The sequence below is a fragment of the Durio zibethinus genome, chromosome 15 (genome assembly GCF_047325235.1).
Source record: "Durio zibethinus cultivar Kanyao isolate XHJ-2024 chromosome 15, ASM4732523v1, whole genome shotgun sequence".
Lineage (NCBI taxonomy): Eukaryota > Viridiplantae > Streptophyta > Magnoliopsida > Malvales > Malvaceae > Durio > Durio zibethinus.
The window spans coordinates 4,018,112-4,040,983 of NC_143176.1; the positions used below are offsets into that span (position 1 = coordinate 4,018,112).

At 32.0% G+C, this 22,872-nt stretch overlaps 4 protein-coding genes and 1 pseudogene across 5 annotated transcripts; all 5 read right to left on the reverse strand.

Moving 5' to 3' along the window:
- Nucleotides 1-926: 926 nt before the first annotated feature.
- On the reverse strand, nucleotides 927-2,832 carry LOC111301629 (protein translation factor SUI1 homolog 2). Its single transcript, XM_022897435.2, has 5 exons — nucleotides 2,650-2,832; nucleotides 1,765-1,845; nucleotides 1,451-1,656; nucleotides 1,305-1,358; nucleotides 927-1,181 (listed from the first exon to the last, which is right to left on the reverse strand). The coding sequence occupies exons 2-5, from the start codon at nucleotides 1,799-1,801 to the stop codon at nucleotides 1,137-1,139; spliced, it is 342 nt and encodes a 113-aa protein (XP_022753170.1). The 5' UTR covers nucleotides 1,802-1,845; nucleotides 2,650-2,832; the 3' UTR covers nucleotides 927-1,136.
- A 1,518-nt stretch (nucleotides 2,833-4,350) lies between these two features.
- Nucleotides 4,351-6,042, reverse strand: LOC111301630 (protein translation factor SUI1 homolog 2-like). The gene is made up of 5 exons (XM_022897436.2): nucleotides 5,885-6,042; nucleotides 5,203-5,284; nucleotides 4,905-5,110; nucleotides 4,760-4,813; nucleotides 4,351-4,604 (listed from the first exon to the last, which is right to left on the reverse strand). The coding sequence occupies exons 2-5, from the start codon at nucleotides 5,237-5,239 to the stop codon at nucleotides 4,560-4,562; spliced, it is 342 nt and encodes a 113-aa protein (XP_022753171.1). The 5' UTR covers nucleotides 5,240-5,284; nucleotides 5,885-6,042; the 3' UTR covers nucleotides 4,351-4,559.
- Nucleotides 6,043-7,044: 1,002 nt separating this feature from the next.
- Nucleotides 7,045-11,386, reverse strand: LOC149514542 (polyubiquitin-like; annotated as a pseudogene). The gene is made up of 5 exons (XR_016328070.1): nucleotides 10,345-11,386; nucleotides 9,828-9,911; nucleotides 9,618-9,730; nucleotides 9,194-9,523; nucleotides 7,045-8,403 (listed from the first exon to the last, which is right to left on the reverse strand). The product of XR_016328070.1 is annotated as a polyubiquitin-like (transcript).
- A 1,009-nt stretch (nucleotides 11,387-12,395) lies between these two features.
- LOC149514543 (polyubiquitin-like) lies at nucleotides 12,396-14,749 on the reverse strand. Its single transcript, XM_089744415.1, has 2 exons — nucleotides 14,671-14,749; nucleotides 12,396-13,985 (listed from the first exon to the last, which is right to left on the reverse strand). Exon 2 carries the CDS (start codon nucleotides 13,983-13,985, stop codon nucleotides 12,612-12,614), a length of 1,374 nt encoding a protein of 457 aa, XP_089600541.1. The 5' UTR covers nucleotides 14,671-14,749; the 3' UTR covers nucleotides 12,396-12,611.
- Nucleotides 14,750-16,905: 2,156 nt separating this feature from the next.
- LOC149514544 (polyubiquitin-like) lies at nucleotides 16,906-18,911 on the reverse strand. The gene is made up of 2 exons (XM_089744416.1): nucleotides 18,872-18,911; nucleotides 16,906-18,215 (listed from the first exon to the last, which is right to left on the reverse strand). The coding sequence occupies exon 2, from the start codon at nucleotides 18,213-18,215 to the stop codon at nucleotides 17,070-17,072; it is 1,146 nt and encodes a 381-aa protein (XP_089600542.1). The 5' UTR covers nucleotides 18,872-18,911; the 3' UTR covers nucleotides 16,906-17,069.
- Nucleotides 18,912-22,872: the final 3,961 nt, after the last annotated feature.

Consider the following 22,872-nt stretch of genomic DNA (forward strand, 5'->3'; position numbering starts at 1 on the left):
ACTTTCTGGTGGTCTTTTGTCATCTTTTGCACTTTGTCACACTTGGAAGATGTCTCTTTGAAGAGCTTTTATTTTTTATTTCTTAGCTTTTTCCTTTTAATTTTTTCTCACTTTTTTATTTCTTTAAATTAGATAACTTTTCATTTTATCCCTTTTTTTTTTTTTTACCTTCCATCTATTTTGTTTTAGATCAGGTAAAGTTTACAATAAAATATTAATTTTACAATAAAAACTAATCAAGTAAATAATCCTAGATAATACTTAACAATGGACAGGGTATTTTGCTAGTATACTTAAAAAAATTTATTAAATGAACGGTAAAATTAATTTTAGTGAAATTGAATATAAAAATAAAAATTATAATAATATAATTATAAAAAAATTTTAATATTGATTTTAATGAGATTAAAAATAAAAATAAAAATTACTATAATACAAGTGTTAAAAAAAAATTATGTCAACTAAATCTTATTAAAATTATCATTTAAATTTAATTAATGATGCAATAAAATCAACTACACCTTTTCTAATGAAATCCAAACCCTGTCTTATTTTTTATCCGAACCCTCCTCTTACTTTTAATCTAACCCGACTTTATTAAATTTTAAATTGAAAAGAAGCTCCAACATTTTTTTTGACCTCCTTGGACTGGTTGGCCATTTTTTGGGTCAGCTGGGCTGGATATTTATCATGGAAAAGATGATACATTTGCCTTCGTTTTTTCCTGCCCGAAGACATAATTCTTGGGTATGTCAAATACGAATTTGACATGGCATTTGACAGGCTTGCCTGAACCCTGAAGTTAAGGGCTACCAATCACTTTCTAAAGATCCATACAACCAATTACTGAAGTGATTTTAAGCTTATCCAGATGTGATGAAATGAACCGAACAAAGATAATCCGATGACAAAAAGGCCACTTGAAATGACAGAGAAACAAGCTTCCATAGATTTTATAATCATCCAACGGTACATAATCTAGTGAACTGGAAAGCACAAGAAATACGAGATGCATATGTTGTTATCAAACCAACATAGAGATTATATATAACAGCATAGATATATCATAATCAGGTAGTATTTCCTGCTTTGACACAAGACAGGTGACTCAGCAGAAAACTTTAAACAGCTGCAACTTAGAAACCATGGATTTTGATGTTTTCCTTCTTCACAATGCCAGCCTGGGTAAAAGAAAAAAGACAACAAAGATTAGGAACTTGAACATCAAACAGCATTAGATGCACTTTGGCTTTGATGTCACCTATGACATCTAAATGTTCCAAGAAGCAATAACAAGTACATACTTGAACGAGGAAGGTGGAGACATTCTTACGCTGGTCGCCTTGAAGTTGAATAACCTGAATTTAAACAGCCACATAACAAACTTAACCATCAGGCACCAACAAGAAGTATTTACAAGGTTAATAACCTCTTAATGGTACACACATACCTGCCCTAATTCAGGGTCCTGGACCACAGTGCCATTGCAGCAAAACTCCTTCTTGAGGTCTTTGAGTATCTTGTTGTAGCTGAATTCTTTCTTCAACCCCTGGACAGTTGTCAAGCTTTTCCTACCATTCCGCTGCTGAATACGAATGTGCACGTACTCCTTTGCACCGGCACCTGAGTCCTCAGCATTTGCATCAGCAAAGGGATCTAGCACAACAATATAAAAGTCACGATACAAAACCCATATTAACGACAACAGACAGATCAAAAACAATGATAAACAATGGAACTCAAGAAGTTAGGATCCAAGCATACCAAAGGCAGTAGGAATCTGGACGTCGAGATCAGACATGAAACTTAGTTGATCAAAGAGGCCTAACAACCACAAGCTGAGACCTAAAGTTGTAAAGCAATACACACTTCAGATTCAACTTTAAATAACATATCATCATAAAGATTAAGAACAGTTTTCCCGTAAAACATTAACAAAAATCAGGTTGCCAAATTAACCAAAGTGGACATCTCATTCCCTTCCATCAACAAGTTAAACAAAACAAACATAAGCCTCACAAACCTCATGGGAAGTAAATAAATTAAAAAAAAAAAAAAAAAAAGAGAGCATCTGATCATTGTAAAACCAAAGGCATAGGCTAAATCGAAAACAAGAAACATACAACCATAACAAGATTCAAACTTGTACGCTATAAGCCAATAACTCAGACTCGAATTAACATGTGTTACCCCTATTTGCTCTTTGACTTCCTGAATTTTATCCAAAAAAATTGTAATTTATGCACTATGGAACCAAATCTTAAAGAATTAACAACAACTTTAATCCAAAAATCACATTATAAAACGAACAAACTTGTATACCAAAAAACCCAAACATGTAAAGACTAAATAATAACAATTTTAGATTAAAAATTTTCAACCTAATCTAATTACATACAAGAATGAAAAAGTAACATTAAATCTTAAATTTTGATCCTTTTCTTCAGGCAAAAAAGATTCTTAATCTGAAGCAAACATAAACAATTCGCATACAAATTAAAGAAAAAAAAAAAGAAACCTTGATCATATAGACAAAACCCATGATCAGAAAAGTTTTAGATCAACCAACGGCCAATAAAAAATTGATCTTTAACCCCAAAAAAAAAAAATCTGAAGGAAAAATTGAAGAAGCTGCAGCTGAAAAGTTACCTGATCCGGGAATTTTAGGGCTTTTTTAGAGAATTGAAATTCCGATTAACAGAAAAATATGAAGAAAGCCCTAAAAATCGGATAAAATCTGAGTCTCTAGAGACGTTTCTCTGCGGTGGAGAGGAAGTTAAAAAGGAAAGATGTGGAAAATAATTTATTATTTTTTTTGGCCAAGAAAATAATCTATTAATTTAAAATAAAAAAGAATTAAATATGACAATGACCGTAAAATTCAATCGATTCTCATGAAATTAAATATGACAGTGAATTATTCGAAAAAAAAAAAAAGAAAAAGACTTTTTTTGGGGATTTTCGGCGGTTGTACGCAACTTGAGGTGATGGGATTATTATACTCGTGAGGCTATTCTTTACTCGCTAGGAAAAGCTTGAGATGATGACAATAGACACGTGGCCATTGATAGGAGTGAGCGTGAGTTGTGGTGTAGATGAGGAGAAAGGAGGCAGTCGCCGCTGGAGGGGTAGAATTGAGTCAACGGACGAGGAAATTGTAAGAAATAAGAAGTTTCGAGGTAGGGTTTAACCGACGACGTTTCGGAACTGGGACAATCCTAAATTGTTCACATGCGGATGTCGTATGTTTTCTTGGTCTAGATAAGATGAATCCAGCCAAGTTTATTTTATTTTATTTTATTTTATTTTATAGATTAGATTCATAAGTTTACAAATCTAAGATGGGGACTTTAGAATGTCAAAATAGATTTATAAATTTTTAACAATTTTATTTTGTTGGATCTCTCATCATAGATTGAAACTCTGTTTAGATAGATAGATGATAAAATTGATTTGAATGTAAGGATATAAGCCAAAAAATTTTTTAATAAACTTTTATTTATTTATATTTATTTATTAAATTTAACAAAAAATTTTGCATAATATTTTTGTATTTTTTTATTATATAAATTGAATACGAATAAAATTTTATTTAATTTATTTATATTTATAAATAAATTTATTTAAAATTAATTTATTATTCGTTCTCATTTATAATAATAATAATAATAAAGGTATATTTTTATTTTTGAATTAATTCTATTTTAGATTTTGTTTATATTTATTTATTCATTTAAAACTTATTTATTTAAATTTATTTTATTATAATTTATCTATTATTCATAAATATATTCATATTGGTATGTTTATTTATACATGTTTATGCATATAATCGTTTAATATTTATGAATAAATTTGTTTAATTTAATCAAACTAGACACGAATGTCCTAACATCATATTATTTAAACGAATTGATCTCAAATAAATAAAACAATTTTTTTACTAAACTCGAACAATTCTAAAAGTAACAAATAAATTATAAATATTCATCCGTTTATATTCAATTCATTTAGAATATATTTGGTTCATTATTTACAGCTGTTATCGGATGAAAATAAAAATAGCAATGACGAAACTCACTCTTGACCCTTTTTCATAATGCAATTGCTATACCTTTCCTCGGTAAACTTGTCCTCCAAATATTATTGAGAAAAGGAGGGAGTGTGTATATAAGTGAATCAAGCAACAATGCTGATCTCCTCCACAAACTTAAATTTTGACTCTAAATCAATCAACTGGTTGGACTTGTTCGCTAATTGCGAAATGCTAACCCTTCCTCACGCTAAATGTAAAAAGGGAAAATACTTTCACAGTTGTTTTTGCTTCAGATGATGGTAACAACAACCATGTGAGAAAGAGAAACAATAATAGTTTCCATTATCATTCAACATCAAATAGGCCAAGAGTTGAAAGAACAAGAAACACAGGACGTAGCATATATTAGGATCATACCAACATTGAGATAATATAACAGCACAGATATAACTAATGGTTCATCAGGGAGGATTTCAGCTTGGAACAGGAGGCTAAACTTGGGAGAAATTTTTGCTACGGCAACTTAAAAACCATGGATTTTGATGTTATCCTTCTTCACAATGCCAGCCTGTTCACAAAAAGAAGAGAATGGTAATTAAGAACTTGAACAACATACCTGAATCTCCCCGGTACATTCATGAACCACGCAAATAAAGATAATTGCTATGTTGAATCTTCTAGTCAGTTTTAAGAATATCTAAACCAAAGGGTAATGACAGATACCTGAACAAGAAAAGTAGAGACATTCTTCCTCTGATCGCCTTGAAGTTGAATAACCTACAAATGATCCAAGTAAATAATACACTCAACAATGGAGAACAAAGACAGACATGGCCAAGGCTGCTTTCTTAGGAGGTTAGACACAAACCTGCCCTAACTCAGGGTCCTGGACAACAGTGCCATTGCAACAGAACTCCTTCTTGAGGTCCTTGAGAATTTTGTTATAACTGAATTCTTTCTTCAACCCCTGGACGGTAGTCAGGCTTTTCCTACCATTCCGTTGCTGAATTCGAATGTGCACATACTCCTTGGCACCAGCACCAGAGTCCTCAGCATTTGCATCAGCAAACGGATCTAGCAACACAGCATCGCGTGCAAGATAGATTTTCCATGAACAAGGCAATCATATAAGGGGGTAGAGATCAATATGAGGGAGAAATGCTTACCAAAGGCAGTAGGTATTTGGACGTCAAGAACAGACATGAACCTTAGCTGATAGAAAGAGCCGAACAACTAGAACACTCAGACCTACATTGCAAGGCCAAATATTCACCAGTGATTTCATTTTACTAGATCAAATAAGCATGTTCTTTCTCAACATGTCTCAAAACAAACATTTTACCACATCATTTGCTGCTAAAAAGAAAACAACAGAAAAAAAAAAAAAAGGAAAGAAAAATTAAAGCACAAACAAGCATCCCTGAAAGCAAAAATTTAGAATTCCTTGGTCAATCCAAAAACCAAACAAAGATAAAGTACCATAGAACCATACATAAATTGCTTCACTTCTAGCATAAACCATGAACCCAAATCAGCTTTGTCACAAAGGGGGACACTCATTATATTTATCAAATCTAAAGAGCGTATCTGCCATTTTACACTATAAGCAATTCAAGGGTACCAAAGCTAAACATTATCAGTAATAATAAGATTTAAATTAAGGAGGGACAAGGACACAAAAAAGTATTAAAGATTGAATATTTCATAAAAGAAATATACAATCTTTAACACAATAAAAACCCTAAAACCAAATCCAAAAAGAACAAGAATCAATGAAAATTTATACAATCAAATAATCAATTGCAATTTTTTTATAAAACAAAAATTAAATAAGCGGTTAAAACGTACCCGATCTGAAAATTAGGGTTTTGGATGATCAAGAATCTGACAATGAAATAAATAAACCCTAAAATTATGATCAAAGGCTAAGTTTTGAGGGTTTGTTTTGGAAGCGAGTAAAAGGAGAAGATCTAGAAAAATAGATTAATTATATACTATTTTTTAAATTTTTTAATTTTGAAGTTTTAGATTTGGTCAGAAAGCGTGTGAGATATGTCAAGTGCGCTCGACTGTTTTAGCCGATGACCAATTATGGACACGTGTACGATGATTAAGGCGAGTTTAGTTGCTTTTGTTTACGAATGGAGTGGGTGAGTTTGGAAGTGGAAGAGTAGACTTGTCCGTACAGACATAGATTAGATTACAAACATATACGGCATCATTTGCTGTTTTTCCCTGAAATGGCACATGTGTGTTGTTTTTCCTGCCTTTCAAATTATTGGTTATTTATTTTTTAAAATTAAAATTTATTTGATGAAATAAAAAAAACCCATAATTAATAAAAACCCTTGCAAGAAAATGAATTTAAATTCTTTTGAAAATGGCAATAATAGTATCAAAGTGGAAAAAAGGTGAATTTTATCATTGCATTAGGGGGCAATATTGAATTTTGTGATTGTGTGCTTTTAATTTCATTGAATTTTGATTGTACTTTCAATTTCGTTTAATTTTACTATTATATTTTTAATTTTGTTGATTTTGATTTGTAAACATGAGATCATGAATGCAATGGAAATTTGACACTCCTATTAACAAAGTATTCCATAAAATATTTTAAATTTTTTATTCAAATATCAACAAAATTAAAAATAGAAAATAAAAATTCACTTGCAGTTAGAAAATATTTTATGCAATAATAATGCAAATACATCCCATAGTATGAACTATGCATTAATTCTCCTGCTTGATTTGCGTTACAGACATTCTTAGTTAGAATTATAGATCTTTATCATTATTTCTAATGATACGAATCATGATCAACTTGATCACTTCTAGATTTTAATCTACAGTGATTCATAGAGCTTGATGCTTAGCCCCTTATAACTTATTTCATCTTTGATCAGAACGTAATTTAAGTAGTTTCCCATAAGAATTCCATAATATCGAATGATAAATATAATGCTATCCGAAGTATAATCCAGTAGCTATAACTTAAATAATGAACCAGCAGAAATAATCAGGATATCATGCTTCAATGGCAAAGTACCGGCAACTTGCAAACTTAACCATAAGGTAGAACTAAAAAGGTTTTTAAGAAATTATTTACTTAGGAGCCACAGCGAAGCAGCAAGTTCACAAGCAATACAACCAGAAACATAACAAAACCATTCGAACATAAATGGGTCTACTACTTGACTATATCACAAATCACACCTAAAAAACCATCACTAACCACCACGAAGGCGAAGGACCAGATGCAAGGTTGATTCCTTCTGGATGTTGCAGTCTGCCAGGGTCCTCCCATCTTCAAGTTGCTTTCCTGCAAATATCAGCCTCTGCTGGTCTGGGGGGCTTCCTTCCTTATCCTGGATCTTGGCCTTAACATTATCAATGGTATCTGAGCTTTCAACTTCCAGAGTGATGGTCATTCCTGTTAAGGTCTTCATAAAAATTTGCATCCCACCACGTAGGCGAAGGACTGAGTGGAGGGTTGACTCCTTTTGAATGTAGTAGTCTGCAAGGGTCCTCCCATCCTCAAGCTGCTTACCAGCAAAATTCAGCCTCTGCTGGTCCGGAGGGATACCTTACTTGTCTTGAATTTTCGCCTTGAAATTATCAATTGTGTCAGAGCTCTCAACTTCCAAGGTGATGGTCTTCCCAGTAAGTGTCTTCACGAAAATCTGGATACCACCACGAAGTCGGAGCACCAAGTGCAAGGTGGACTTCTTCTGGATGTTATAGTCAGCAAGGGTCCTGCCATCTTCAAGCTCCTTGCCAGCGAAGATCAACCTTTGCTGGTCTGGGGGAATACCTTCCTAATCCTGAATTTTAGCCTTAACATTGTCGATGGTGCCAGAACTCTCTCCCTCCAATGTAATGGTCTTTGCAGTCAAGGTCTTCACAAAGATTTGCATTCCTCCACGAAGGCAGAGGACCAAGTGGAGCGTGGACTCCTTCTGGATGTTGTAGTCAGCCAGGGTGCGGCCATCCTCAAGTCGCTTACCAGCAAAGATCAACCTCTGCTGTTCTGGGGGAATATCCACCTTATCCTGGATCTTTGACTTATTATTGATGGTATCTGAACTCTCTGCCTCCAATGTAATGGTCTTTCCAGTCAAGGTCTTGACAAAGATTTACATTCATCCACGAAGGCGAGGCACCAAAGTGAGGGTGGACTCCTTTTGGATGTTGTAGTCAGCTAGGGTACGGCAATCCAGCAGCTCTTTACAAGCAAAGACAAGCCTTTGTTCGTATGATGGAATCTTTTCCTTGTCCTGGATTTTGGCCTTGACATTGTAGACGGTGTCAGGGCTTTCCACCTCAAGAGTGATGGTCTTGCCAGTGACGGTCTTAACAAAGATTTGCATCTATTTTGAATCATAATAAAACCCAAATAAGACTACTACAAACTAAAACAAACACAACCTACTTCCACAGCCGAACAAAAAAATAAAAAACAAAGTTGAAAAAAACAAAGCCTTTTGATAAGAATCTATGAAGATCGTGGTTCCTGGTTATCTAAAAACTGTTCAGATTGTTTTCATCTATTAAACCCCAATTTCACCTCAATTTTTTAAATAATATTGTTAAAACCCTAAATTTTATGCACAAATTCAAGCAAATCAAAGGATCTAAATTCAAAATGAAAAAATATATAAATCTAAATGTCAGATTAAAGGAAAAAGAAATAAATATCTAATCTGATGACAAAAGTTAACCCTAATGGGACATTTGGTTTGGGGAATATGAGATTTTTTCCTGAAATCTTGCTTGTGGAAATGTGATTATTATGTTTGATTCACATGTATCTAATTCTTGGGTAATCTTAGATTCCCAACAATATTCAAATATCCTGAAATCATAAACCCATCTCTCCTCGTGATTTTTTAAGATTACATGAGAAAAGTTAATTTTATCACACATTTGACCTCAGTAATAAATTTTTTCAATTCATTTTACCCTTGAAAATCTACATATTTTAGAAACTTTTAACTACATTTTTATTTAGAAATGTAGTCTTTAAAACGTAGTCGTTAAAACAAAGACCATGTTTTTTTTGGCTCCAAAACCTATTACATGCAAAATTCAACTATTAAATATAAAATCAAATCACAAAAATCAAATAATAGAACGAAAAAAGTTTAAAACGTGTATTACCAGAGAAGAAGATTGGTCAAAAGTTTCATCCACGAATTCATTTCCAACACTATTGGTAAATGATTGATCCATTGTTTTAGTTTGCATTGCTGCCAATTGTGCTTCCAATTCAGCAATTTGTTGATTCTGCTAAGCTATTATGGATAAATACTCAGCACTCTTGGAGGTGTGGGGTTTAGGTTGAGTTTTGAAATAATTTGTTGGAGTTACAAAGCTCTCAACCCCCCTAACACAGCCAGGTCTTTCTTTTGAACTAAAAGCCAAAGTCATCATATCTTCATAATCACCAATTTCAATTTCACCAGATGTAAAACTCATAGCTATGTCATCCTAAAACATAACATGCAAATGTAATTAAATACGATATATTAACATGTATAAATGGCGAAGTATCAAACAAGATATAAATACAATATGAACTTACAATTTTCTTAGCCATTTGTTTAGTTATTTTATCTTCATGCTTTCCAGTTTTTGATGTATGTGCTTTTTTCCAAGCATCCCATCTTGATATTTCGTTGCTTAAGCCGGATGTTTCTTGAAACCATATAAAAATATAAGTTAGCAACTAAAAAGTAATTAAATTAAAATTTCCTAAAACCATATCAATTAATAAACAATCAAAAATACTTACAAGTTCATGTTTAACATTTGCATACCCCTTTCGATGATGATACTTTTTTTGGGCCCTTATTTTCTGTTGAGCTTTTTTTATTTTCTGCAAAAAAACAAATTTAATAACACATGAATAAACAATTTTAATAACACATGAAACAAACATCTCAACTTCAATAATTTATTACAAAAACAAAAAAAGATCGCTATGCATACACTAAATTCATCTAATAGACGAGTGAAAACAAACTTCATCCACTGTACATCACTGAGTACATCTGAATATGTGGCTGGGGGATGAGCCAACAATTCAGCATTGTCAGCATTAGTTAAAATATATTTTTGTGTCAATCTACTTTTAAAATCTCTGAATTTCAACCTAGCAGATTGCAACACAACCTTCTTATATTCAGCTGAGACGTCAAAGCATTCCTATAAAGAATAAATTAAAACATTTGAACAACACAACGTAATTGCATTTCATAAACTAGAGACATAAATAAACAACAAGTTTCAATTTAATTAATATAACTTACCACAACCAAATCCCTATATGATCTTTTAATTGGACCATTTCTCCAACTGTTGTAGTTAATGGATATTGTCTCTCGAACGAGACATTCAATATAATTAGCCATTTTTGACGCATCACTTGAGACAGGTTGACCATCAGCATTGAACTCAACATGCATTTTTTTTCCGGTTACTTGAAGCAACTTAGAACATCCCCCAGCTTTTCTTTTTTTTTTGAACATGATGTGTTAGTTAAATGTTCTTCTTCATGTTCAATTGAAGTAGACATGTGTTCTTCAGAAGCCATTATATCATCCAATTTATACAAATAAATATAGAAAGGGATAATTAGTCTAATTATCATGCATGAAAATATAAGAAGATCTAATCATGATCGATTGAAAAACAATTTTTTAGAATGTAAATAGAAACTTAATTGATAGAAAGAGTCGAACAACTAAAACACTCAGACCTGCATTGCAAGGCCAAATATTCATAAATGATTTCATTTTACTAGATCAAATAAGCATTTTATTTCTCCGCATGTCTCAAACAAACACTTTACTACATTATTTGCTGCTAAAAAGAAAACAGAAATCAACAAAAAAAGAAAAGAAAAGAAAAATCAAAGCATAAACAAGCATTCCTGAAAACAAAAATTTTAAATTCCTTGGTCAATCCAAAAAGTAAACAAAGATAAAGTTCCATAGAACCATACGTAAATTTCTTCACTTCTAAGCATAACCCATGAACCAATATCAGCATTTTCTCAAAAGGGGACACTCATTATATTGATCAAATCTAAAGAGTGTATATGCCGTTTTACCCTATAAGCAATTCAAGGGTACCAATTATCGAAGAAATAATAAAGATTATAATTTTAACTTAAGGAGGGAAAAGGACCAAAAAAGTGTTAAAAGATTGTATACTTAATGAAAGAAATCGTCAAAAAGAGAACCTTTAACACAATAAAAAGCCTAAAACCCAATAAAAGAAAACAAGAGTCAAAGAAAATTTATATAATCAAATAATCAATGGCTATTTTTTAATAAAATAAAAATTAAATAACCGGTTAAAACGTACCCGAACTGGAGATTAGGGTTTTGGGTGATCAAGAATCTGACTATGAAAAGAACAAACCCTAAAATTGAGTCTGAGCATTCTCTCTCTTTCTCACTTAGTTTTTGAGGGTTTGTTTGGGAAGATTGAAAAAGGAAAAGACATAGAAAATGGTTTTAAATTTTTAAATTTTGGTGTTTTGGATTTGGTTGGGTGAAGAAAGCGAGTGATATATATATCAAGGGCGCTCGAATGTTTTAACTGATGCTCATTTGTGGACACGTGCATGATGATTAAGGTGAGCTTTGATTGTTTTTTTTATACGAACAGAGTGGGTAATTTTGGAAGTGGAAGAATTTAAATGTCCGTACAGATGTAGATTAGATTACAAGCATATACGGCATCGTTTGCAGTTTTTCCCCGAAATGGCTAGTCTGTTGTTTTTGCTGTGAAGTGCCTTTGAAATTATTGATTATTTATTTTTTAAAAATTAAAATTTATTTAACGAAATGAAAAAAACCATAATTAATAAAAACCTTTGCATGAAAATGAATTTAAATCCTTTTAAAAATGGTAATAATAGTATAAAAGTGGAAAAAAGGCGATTTTAATTTTGTGGTTGTGATTTAATTTCGATGAATTATGATTATAACTTTTTATTTTGTTATGTGAACATGAGATAATGAAAATAATGAAAATTTGATTATTGAATTAACAAGGTATTTCATAAAAAATTTTAATTTGATTATTTTTTATTCAAAAGCCAACAAAATTAAAAATAGAAAAAAAAAATTCCTTTGCAATGACAAAATATTTTATGCAATATCCGATTTCATTAATTTCGTCTAACAATCAAGGAAATTCAAACAACAGCTTTGGTATATTTTTCTTAAAGAAATTCAGATTATTCATGATAAACACAAAGTTCAAACTCGCACCGCCACTCAACAATGGACCTGCTAGCAGGACATAAGACGGCAAGCCAAATAATTATAAAAGCGCAAGAAAACAAAAATGGAACAAGATGGAAATTTATTCAACACTATTAAGAGTTCCAACCATTTCAACACCACAAAGCATCAACATCATTAAAATAAATCACAACATCTTAATAGAGTTTTAAAACTAATAGAGGCTATGCCAATTCAACGGCAAAACACAAACAAGTTCATGGAAGGAAATTATATGAAAACAACCAGACACTAAAAGCAGTTTTAGAATAGAATCCAACTCAGAAACCACCACGAAGGCGAAGGACGAGATGCAGAGTGGACTCCTTCTGGATATTGTAGTCAGCCAGAGTGCGGCCATCCTCCAACTGCTTCCCAGCAAAGATCAACCTCTGCTGGTCCGGAGGAATTCCCTCCTTGTCCTGAATCTTTGCTTTCACATTGTCAATCGTGTCTGAGCTCTCAACCTCCAGGGTGATGGTTTTCCCAGTCAAGGTCTTGACAAATATTTGCATCCCTCCTCTAAGACGCAAAACCAAATGCAGGGTTGACTCCTTTTGTATGTTATAATCTGCAAGCGTCCTCCCATCTTCAAGCTGCTTTCCGGCAAAAATCAACCTTTGTTGGTCTGGTGGGATACCCTCCTTATCTTGGATCTTGGTCTTCACATTGTCAATTGTGTCAGAGCTCTCCACCTCCAAAGTAATGGTTTTACCAGTCAAAGTTTTCACAAAAATCTGCATTCCACCTCGCAGACGCAGCACCAAGTGGAGGGTTGATTCTTTCTGGATATTGTAATCTGCAAGTGTCCTCCCATCCTCAAGCTGCTTGCCAGCAAAAATCAGCCTCTGTTGATCTGGTGGAATCCCTTCCTTGTCCTGGATCTTAGCCTTCACATTATCAATGGTATCAGAACTCTCAACTTCCAACGTAATAGTCTTTCCTGTGAGAGTCTTCACAAAAATTTGCATACCACCACGGAGACGTAACACCAAATGGAGGGTTGACTCCTTCTGAATGTTATAGTCTGCAAGGGTTCTGCCATCTTCAAGCTGTTTCCCAGCAAAAATTAACCTCTGCTGGTCTGGTGGGATACCCTCCTTATCCTGAATCTTTGCCTTAACATTATCAATCGTGTCCGAACTCTCCACCTCCAAAGTGATGGTTTTTCCAGTGAGGGTTTTTACAAAGATCTGCATGCCACCCCTAAGACGAAGGACAAGGTGGAGGGTACTTTCCTTCTGGATGTTGTAGTCAGCAAGGGTGCGGCCATCCTCAAGCTGTTTACCAGCAAAGATGAGCCTCTGTTGGTCTGGTGGGATCCCTTCCTTATCTTGGATCTTGGCCTTGACATTATCGATGGTGTCAGAGCTTTCCACCTCAAGGGTTATGGTCTTTCCAGTAAGAGTTTTCACAAAGATCTGCATGCCACCCCTGAGACGAAGGACAAGGTGGAGGGTGGACTCCTTCTGAATGTTGTAGTCAGCAAGGGTGCGGCCATCCTCAAGTTGCTTACCAGCAAAGATAAGCCTCTGTTGGTCTGGTGGGATCCCTTCCTTGTCTTGGATCTTGGCCTTGACATTATCAATCGTGTCTGAGCTTTCCACCTCGAGGGTGATAGTTTTTCCGGTAAGAGTTTTGACAAAGATCTGCATCTGTTGTCAACAAGAAACTCGGAATTAATTTATAACTTCCCAAAATCCAAATGAATGAGCAAAATTATAACTTTTTTTTTTTCAAAAAAAAAACATTAGAAGAATTACTCAAAAGATTTATTTTTGCATAGATGATACCCTAACCTATATCAAACAGTTAACAAAACTAAAACATCTTGTCACGAATATTTATCAACAATAACACAAATTTCATACCAATTCATAATACATCAAGCAATCATAATCAAAACAAATATAATTGTTCCATAATATCAACCAATCAAATAACATTAACAATAACCTGCAATACAGGCCAATCAAATAGCCCAACTTTGATGCACCAACAAATCAGACCCTAAAATCAACCGATATAATAAGAAAATACACAAGCACACTACAATCACAAGCAAGATATCAATTGTACACAGTGGATCAGCAATAAACCTAGAAACCTAAAATCAACAAGGTATAATTAAAAAAAAATTAAATTTTACAATCAATTTATCTTGAATCCAAAAGAGATAAAGACTTTTATAAACATAAGCAATAGTTTTATCGAGATCGATCGAATTGAACAAATCGATAAAAATCAAGACCCTAAAAAAATCCAATAAAAATCTACCAAATTCAACGACAAAGAAATCAAAACCAACAAAAGGAAAAGAAATTGAAAGAAAGAAATCACCTTTTAGAGAGAGAATTGGAATCGAGAGATTTGATCGATGCTATTACGGACAATAAGAGAGAGAGATTGGGAACTTGATGGAAAATTTAGGGTAAACTAATGATGAATTTATAGGGGAGATTGCTGACTTAATTAAGAAAAGTCAGAAGAAAAGAACGAACAACATGAAGCCACGTGTTAGTAGGGTTTCGGATAACCTGGATTACAGGCCAAGAGTGACGCTGAGATTAGGCAAGGTAGATACCTTACGTGTTTAAAACGAAGCCGCCGTTTTTGACCTTTCCTTTTGAAAAAAGAGAGGAATAATTTTGGTAATTATTATTTTTAATAATAGAATAGATAAATATAAAAAAATTGAATTCAAAATTTATTAAATATTAATTTTAAAAATAATGATATAAATCAAAAGAATAATTATATTATTAATTACACCTCAAACATTTAGACATAATTTTATTTGACACCAATTAATTAATTATTTATGATTATTTGAAAAGAAATTACCAGTATAATTTTTTTAAAGAGATGAAGTTTGATTATTTTTATAGGTAAAAAAAGTTTGCTTACCCATAAAAAATAAGGTTAATATTAAGAATAAATTTTAAATTTTAATAAAATATTTAATATAATATTTAAATTTAAAAATTTTTTAATATAATATTTTAACTATAAATTTATTAACAAATATAATTAATTTAGTATCATATTAATTAATAAATTTATAATTTAAATTTATATTAAAAAAATTTTAAATTAATATATTATATTAAATATTTTACTATTATTTAAAAATCATTCACAAAATTATTCATTTACTATTAATATAATAAAATAATGATATATTGATGAATATTAAAAAAAAAAAAAAACAAGTTGTAATTATCTTTTTTTATAAGTATATTTATATTAGGGTTTTTAAAATATTCGTATCATCTTTATCTACTTTATTTAACATTTTATTTTTTGTCAACTTTGGTTTATATTTTTTATATTTAAAATTGGTAAAAATTGAATCCTATTTAATGTTGATCGGTTTATGTTATAATAATTGTTGGTTGGGTTTACGCTATTTATATGTTATAGAAAAAAAATTTAATGGATATTCGCTCAAGTGGCAAAAGATTTTATCATCTTTTGTTTCCCATATTTTGAGCTTTTTATTTAAAAATTATAAAATAATTTTGTTACTTTAATATAAAAATAAATTTTATTATTATATAATAAATTAGTTAATAAATAAATAATTTAAATTTATTTATTATTAAAACTATTATTTGATTTTAAAATAATTTAATAATTATTATTAATTTTACAATATTAAATAATTTAAATATTTTTTCATATAATTTTTAATCAATATCCCTAATGATTATTTTATATTATCATTATAATTCATCTCACTATTATTTTTATATTTAAATATATATCTCATCGTTGATTTTAATATCATTATTATAACAATTAATCTCGTTTCTCCCTATTTTTAATCTCATCAAAATTAATCTTATTATTCATCTAAATAAACCTTTAAACCGATTCAAAGATAGATATATCATACAAAACCTACAGACTCTGTATAGCTCAAAATAAAGAGAGGAAACAACTCTTAAGATACATTGTTTATTAAAGGATCCAATGTCAAGAATGGCTTATGGACATATATAACGTTAGAACCAACCTAGAATAAGTTTAAGAGAACATTGGCCACCTATATTACAAGGTACATTGTAAATTCACTTTGTATCGTTACATTGATAATGACAAATGGACTGCTGCTTTTTTTAATATACTAATCACATTGGGGGATGTCACTATCATCAAATTTAAGGGCAAAAATAAAACAATACAACATATTATTCTAATGTGTTTTGACTGATTTGCAATAAAAATTAAGAAGAAACCATAACTCAGGATAAGGGAGTATAGTGGACAAATATACAACCCTCATTTAAATATCGTAAAACCATAAAAGCAAATTTTAAGTGCCTGTTAACTGTTCAAAACACAATATCATAAATCATAATCATAACTCCCTACTAACCAGCAAATTTATAGCGAATTGATCCAACTTATTTCATCTTCCATCATAAAGCAGTTATGTAGTTTCCCGGAATGATATAGAGCTATATAAAGCATAATTAGGTAGCCATAACTAAAATCATGAACCAGGAGAAATATTCAAGATATCATGCTTCAATGACAAAGTACCGGCAACCTGCAAACTTAACCATAAGGTTGAACTAAAAAGGTTTTTAAGAAATTATTTACTTATAAGCCGCGGCACAGCAGCAAGTTCACACACGCAACACAACCAGAAACATAACATAACCATTCCGAGTTCAAACATAAATGGGTCTACAACTTGACCCCATCACAATTCACACTTAAAAAACCATCACTTAGAAACCACCCCGAAGGCGAAGGACCAGATGCAAGGTTGATTCTTTCTGTATGTTGTAGTCTGCCAGGGTCCTCCCATCTTCAAGTTGCTTCCCTGCAAATATCAGCCTCTGCTGATCTGGGGGGATTCCTTCCTTATCCTGGATCTTCGCCTTAACATTATCAATAGTATCTGAGCTTTCAACTTCCAGAGTGATGGTCTTTCCAGTCAAGGTCTTCACAAAAATTTGCATCCCACCACGAAGGCGAAGCACCAAGTGAAGGGTTGACTCTTTTTGAATGTTGTAGTCAGCGAGGGTCCTTCCATCCTCAAGCTGCTTACCAGCAAAAATTAGCCTCTGCTGATCCGGAGGGATACCTTCCTTGTCTTGAATTTTGGCCTTGACATTGTCAATTGTGTCAGAGCTCTCAACTTCCAAAGTGATGGTCTTCCCAGTAAGTGTCTTCACGAAAATCTGCATACCACCACGAAGTCGGAGCACTAAGTGCAAGGTCGACTCCTTCTGGATGTTATAGTCAGCAAGGGTCCTGCCATCTTCGAGCTGCTTGCCAGCAAAGATTAACCTTTGCTGGTCTGGGGGAATACCTTCCTTATCCTGAATTTTAGCCTTGACATTGTCGATGGTGTCAGAACTCTCTACCTCCAATGTAATGGTCTTTCCAGTCAAGGTCTTCACAAAGATTTGCATTCCTCCGCGCAGGCGGAGCACCAAGTGGAGCGTGGACTCCTTCTGGATGTTGTAGTCAGCCAGGGTGCGGCCATCCTCAAGTTGCTTACCAGCAAATATCAACCTCTGCTGGTCTGGCGGAATACCCTCCTTGTCCTGGATCTTTGACTTAACATTATCGATGGTGTCTGAGCTCTCTACCTCCAATGTAATGGTCTTTCCAGTCAAGGTCTTAACAAAGATTTGCATTCCTCCACGAAGCCGAAGCACCAAATGGAGGGTGGACTCCTTTTGGATGTTGTAGTCAGCCAGGGTACGGCCATCCTCCAGCTGTTTACCAGCAAAGATAAGCCTTTGTTGGTCTGGTGGAATCCCTTCCTTGTCTTGGATCTTGGCCTTGACATTATCGATGGTGTCAGAGCTTTCCACCTCAAGGGTGATGGTCTTGCCAGTGAGGGTCTTAACAAATATTTGCATCTATTTAGAATTATAACAAAACCCAAATAAGACTACTATAAACTAAAACAAATACAAAATATTTCCTCAACCAAACACAAAATCTAAAATAAAGTTTTAAAGGAAAAAAAACGAAGCCTTTATATAAGAATATATGACGATCGTGGTTCATGGTTATCTAAAAACGGTTCAGATTGTTTTGATCTATTAAACCCCAATTTCACCTCAATTTTTTAGATAATATTGTTAAAACCATAAATTGTATGCACAAATTCAAAGCAAATCAAAGGATCCAAATTTAAAATGAAAAATATACATATCTACATGTCAGATTAAAGGAAAAGAAAGTAAATATATAATCTGCGATTGAATTAAAAGAAAACCCTTAAACAGAAAAGGGGAAAAAATCCCTTAGTTCATAAGATTCATGTAACAATTCAACAGAATTCATAACTAAATCTAATAGAACAGAAATCAAAAACTGAAACAGAAAATAAATATATGATCTACGATTGAATTAAAAGAAAACCCTAAAATTGAAACAAGGAAAACACAACCTAACCTTAACTCATAAGATTCATGTAACAATTCAACAGTTGAATAACAGATTCACAATTAATTCAAAATAATCAAAATAAAAAACTGAAAATAGTAATAAAAATAGAGAATACGGTTACCCTGAAAACGTATTTCTGAAGATTTAGTTGATTTAGGGATGGAAAAAACGAGGCTCGATCGCCTTGATTTATATGGCCAGTTGACTTATTAAATGACGAAAAAGGGCTTGAGTGGAGCCAATGGAACGAGGCCACGTGTATATTAGCTGTTCTAGGCTTGGCCAGCAAGCCTGGATTATTCTTGGATTCTTCTCGTGGATGGCTAGATATTTTAGGCGATTTTTTCAGTGCGTTCATTCACGGCCCTTTAACGCGACTTTTAATAAACGCGCTTTTACGATTGGGTGACGTAAAAAATGAAGAAATTTAGATTGAGCTAACTTCTTCCGTTGCTTTATTTTTTTTCTATCATTTATTTAATTAAATTTTGATTCTAGACGATGTCACTATATTACTATTTAATTTTCTCCTTTTTTATCAAAATAAAATTCCCTTTTAATATATCATAGATTTGTAAACATAATAATTTAATCATTATAAAATGATATAATACAATAATAATTTGAAAAAAATATAAAAAATAGTTTAAATTTTAATAAAAATTATTGATAGCTTTCGTAAAAATTAAAAACGTATTTTATGTTTAACTTGTTGGGCCTGAAATAATAAATATAACAACGCAAAAATAATATATCATAATAAACATACAGTAATAGATAACAATCAATAATAAAAAATATAAAAAAATAAAGCACACCAAAATTTACGTGAAAAACCTTTCAGTGTAGAAAAAAAAACTACGGACCATAAAAAAAATCTCTATTATCAAATAATGGATATACAAAGTTCTTCTCTAGCTAAAACTAGAGCTAATCAACAACTAGAGAGACAATTGGAGAAATCTCACTAAAAAGATAACTCAACAAATACACCATGAATTTATTCCTAGAGAGCTTCAAACTTGTCTTCACTATTTAGAATGTAGAACTCTAAATCATAAACTTGCTGATAAAGTTTCAGTTCAATCAGCCCATGAATCAATTTTCCTTCAACCAACTTTCCCTTTTTTTTCTCTATTTTTTTTGGCTTTTTTTCTTTCTCTTTTTGGTTTATGACACTATCTTAAAACAACTCCACCTCTTTTTATTAAGTAGCCAAACTCTGTGTAAAAAGAAAGACCAACGCCCATGGCCTTTAATTGATCCAAAACCAATTACATGGGGTTGGACCTCATTTTCTTAATAATTTTTTCTTTCAACCCTATTAGGAGGAGATTCATCACCATAGCAGTTTCATTTGAAACTTACCTTAGTCAAGTTACTATAAAGCTCAAGCTTCTCCCTAGAAAGTATCTTAGTTAACATATTCGTTACATTTTCATTAGTATGGACTTCTTTTAACAGTATCTATTGTTTCTCAATTACTGAACGTAAACAGTGATATCTAACATCAATGTGCTTTATCCTAGCATGGTACATGACATTCTTGCTTAAATATAAAGCACTTTGACTATCACAAAACAACATATATTCTTTCTGATTCAACCTCAATTTAAGAAAAAAAATTTCATCCAAAGCATTTTTTTACTTACTTCTGTTGCTGCAATATACTCAGCCTCTATAGTTGATAAAGCAACACACTTTTATAACTTAAACTGCCAAGACATAGTTTTTTTTACAAAAGTGAATAAATACCCTAAAGTAAATTTTTTACCATCAAGATTGCCTGCCATGTCAACATTAGTAAATCCTTCTAGAATTAATTGTGAAACTCCATAACTCAAGCACATTTTTTAGATGCCTCTCAAATATCTGAAAATCTATTTTACTGCTTCCCAATAAACCTTTCTTGGATTAGAAAAAATTTTATTCACTACACTAACTACATGAGCAATATCAAATCGTATACAAACCATAAGATATATTAAAAAATTGACTGCAAAAGAATAAAAAAATACTAGATATAGCTAGTTGCTCTTCTTTAGACATCGGATAAAATTTTTTACTCAGATAAAAATAGTTGACAAGTTGACTGTCAACTGATTTAACATATTGCATATTGAATCTATTAAGTACCCATTCGATATTTTTCTTATAACAACCACAGTTTTTTAGCTCTCCTATCCCGGATAATATCCATACTGAAAATTTATTTTGCTGAATCTAAATCTTTCATATCAAAAAACTTAGACAATTATTCTTTTAACTTGTAAACCATACTAGCATCTTGTCTCACAATCAACATATCATCAACTATAATAAAAGAATAATAAAGTTATCATCAAAATTTTTTTTAATATACATATAAGGATCCGTTGCTATTTTTTTATAGCTGTGACTCACCATAAAAGAATCAAACTTCTTGTATCACTGTTACGGAGCTTGTTTCAAGCCATACAAGTTTTTTTTTAATTTGTAAACTAAGTGTTCTTTTCCTTTCACTTCAAAACCCTTAGGGTGATTCATATACATGTTCTTCTGTAAGTCATCATGCAAGAATACAGTTTTTAACATCAAATTACTCAAGCTCAAGATTTAAACCAACTTTTAATCTTAGTACTACTCGAATGGAACTCATTTCAAAACTAAATAGAAGATCTTATCAAAATTGATGCCTAGTTTCTGAAAAAAAATCTTTCACCACTAATCGAGCTTTATATCTCACTAGCTTGTCACAATCTTTTTTTAACTTGAACACTCATTTATTTTTCAACGACCTCTTCCTTTTTAAAAGTTTAACAAGATCATAGGTACCATTTTTTGTAATAATTTCATCTCTTTTTTCATTACTTTTAACTAGTACTTTCTATCCGAAATGGCCTGCACATCTTAAAAGCTCTCTAGCTCTCCCTTACTGATAACTAAAATAAAATTTAAACTTAAATACATGGTAGATGACCTGTACTCTCTAGTAGATCTCTTAGGTTGAAACTCTACACCACATGATGTTGAAAGTAGCTCCTCTTACTCATCACTCTCTGGTGGAGATGATTGCTCCTCTTATTAAAATTGATTACATTTGCCTCATTGATATCTCTAAGTTTTGTTTCTTGCTCATTTCTATCATCTGTGGCTCTTTCCTATGAAACTTCTATCGATGTTGAAACATCACACTCAATAGTAACATGTTTAGTCTTCTCATTTTTCTCAAGATCTGCTACAGTTTCCTTTCATGAAAATCACATATCTATTTTTGACTATATTTCTTTTCACTAGATCACATACCTTGTAGCCAAATTTTTCATTACAATATCCTACAAACACACATTATGTAGCTTTACTGTCAAACTTTGACTTATGTTCTTTCGACACATGCATAAATACTTTACACCTAAAAACTTTCAAGTGAGAGTATAAAACATCTTTTTTTGTTCATACTCTTTCTGAAATATCAAAGTCCAAAGGTACTGATAGTGACCTATTAAGCAAATAACAAGCTATGTTGACTACTTCACCTCAAAATGGCTTTAGTAATTTTACCATCCTCAATATATATCTAATTTTTTTTCACAATAGTGCAGTTCATCCTTTCAGCTACACAATTATACTGTAATGTTTTAGGTTCTGTCATCTTATGCCCGATCTTATGCTTTAAACAGTACTCTTCAAATTTTTTGAATGTGTATTCCCTATCATTATCAGTCTAAATACACTTTAAGGGTAACCCTGTCATCCTTTCAATCATGACATAAAATTTTTTAAAATATTATAATACCTAACTTTTATTTTTCAACATATACATCCAAGTTTTACATGAAGCATCATCAATAAAAGTAATAAAATATCTGCTACCACCTAATGACTCAATCTCAATGGAATCACATATGTCAGAATAAATTAATTTTAATTTTTTTTTTAAAACTCTTAGGAAAAAAAACTTTACTATGCTTACCAAACAAACAATGATCACATAAATCAAGAAACATACCTTTGGTCAAGGGAATGAGAGACTACCTTACCAAAACCTGTAATCTTTTTTCGCTCATGTGTGCTAACCTCTTGTGTCATAAGTTTGCTAAAGCATCATCTTTAATGGCATTTACCTGGTTACCATTTAATTAC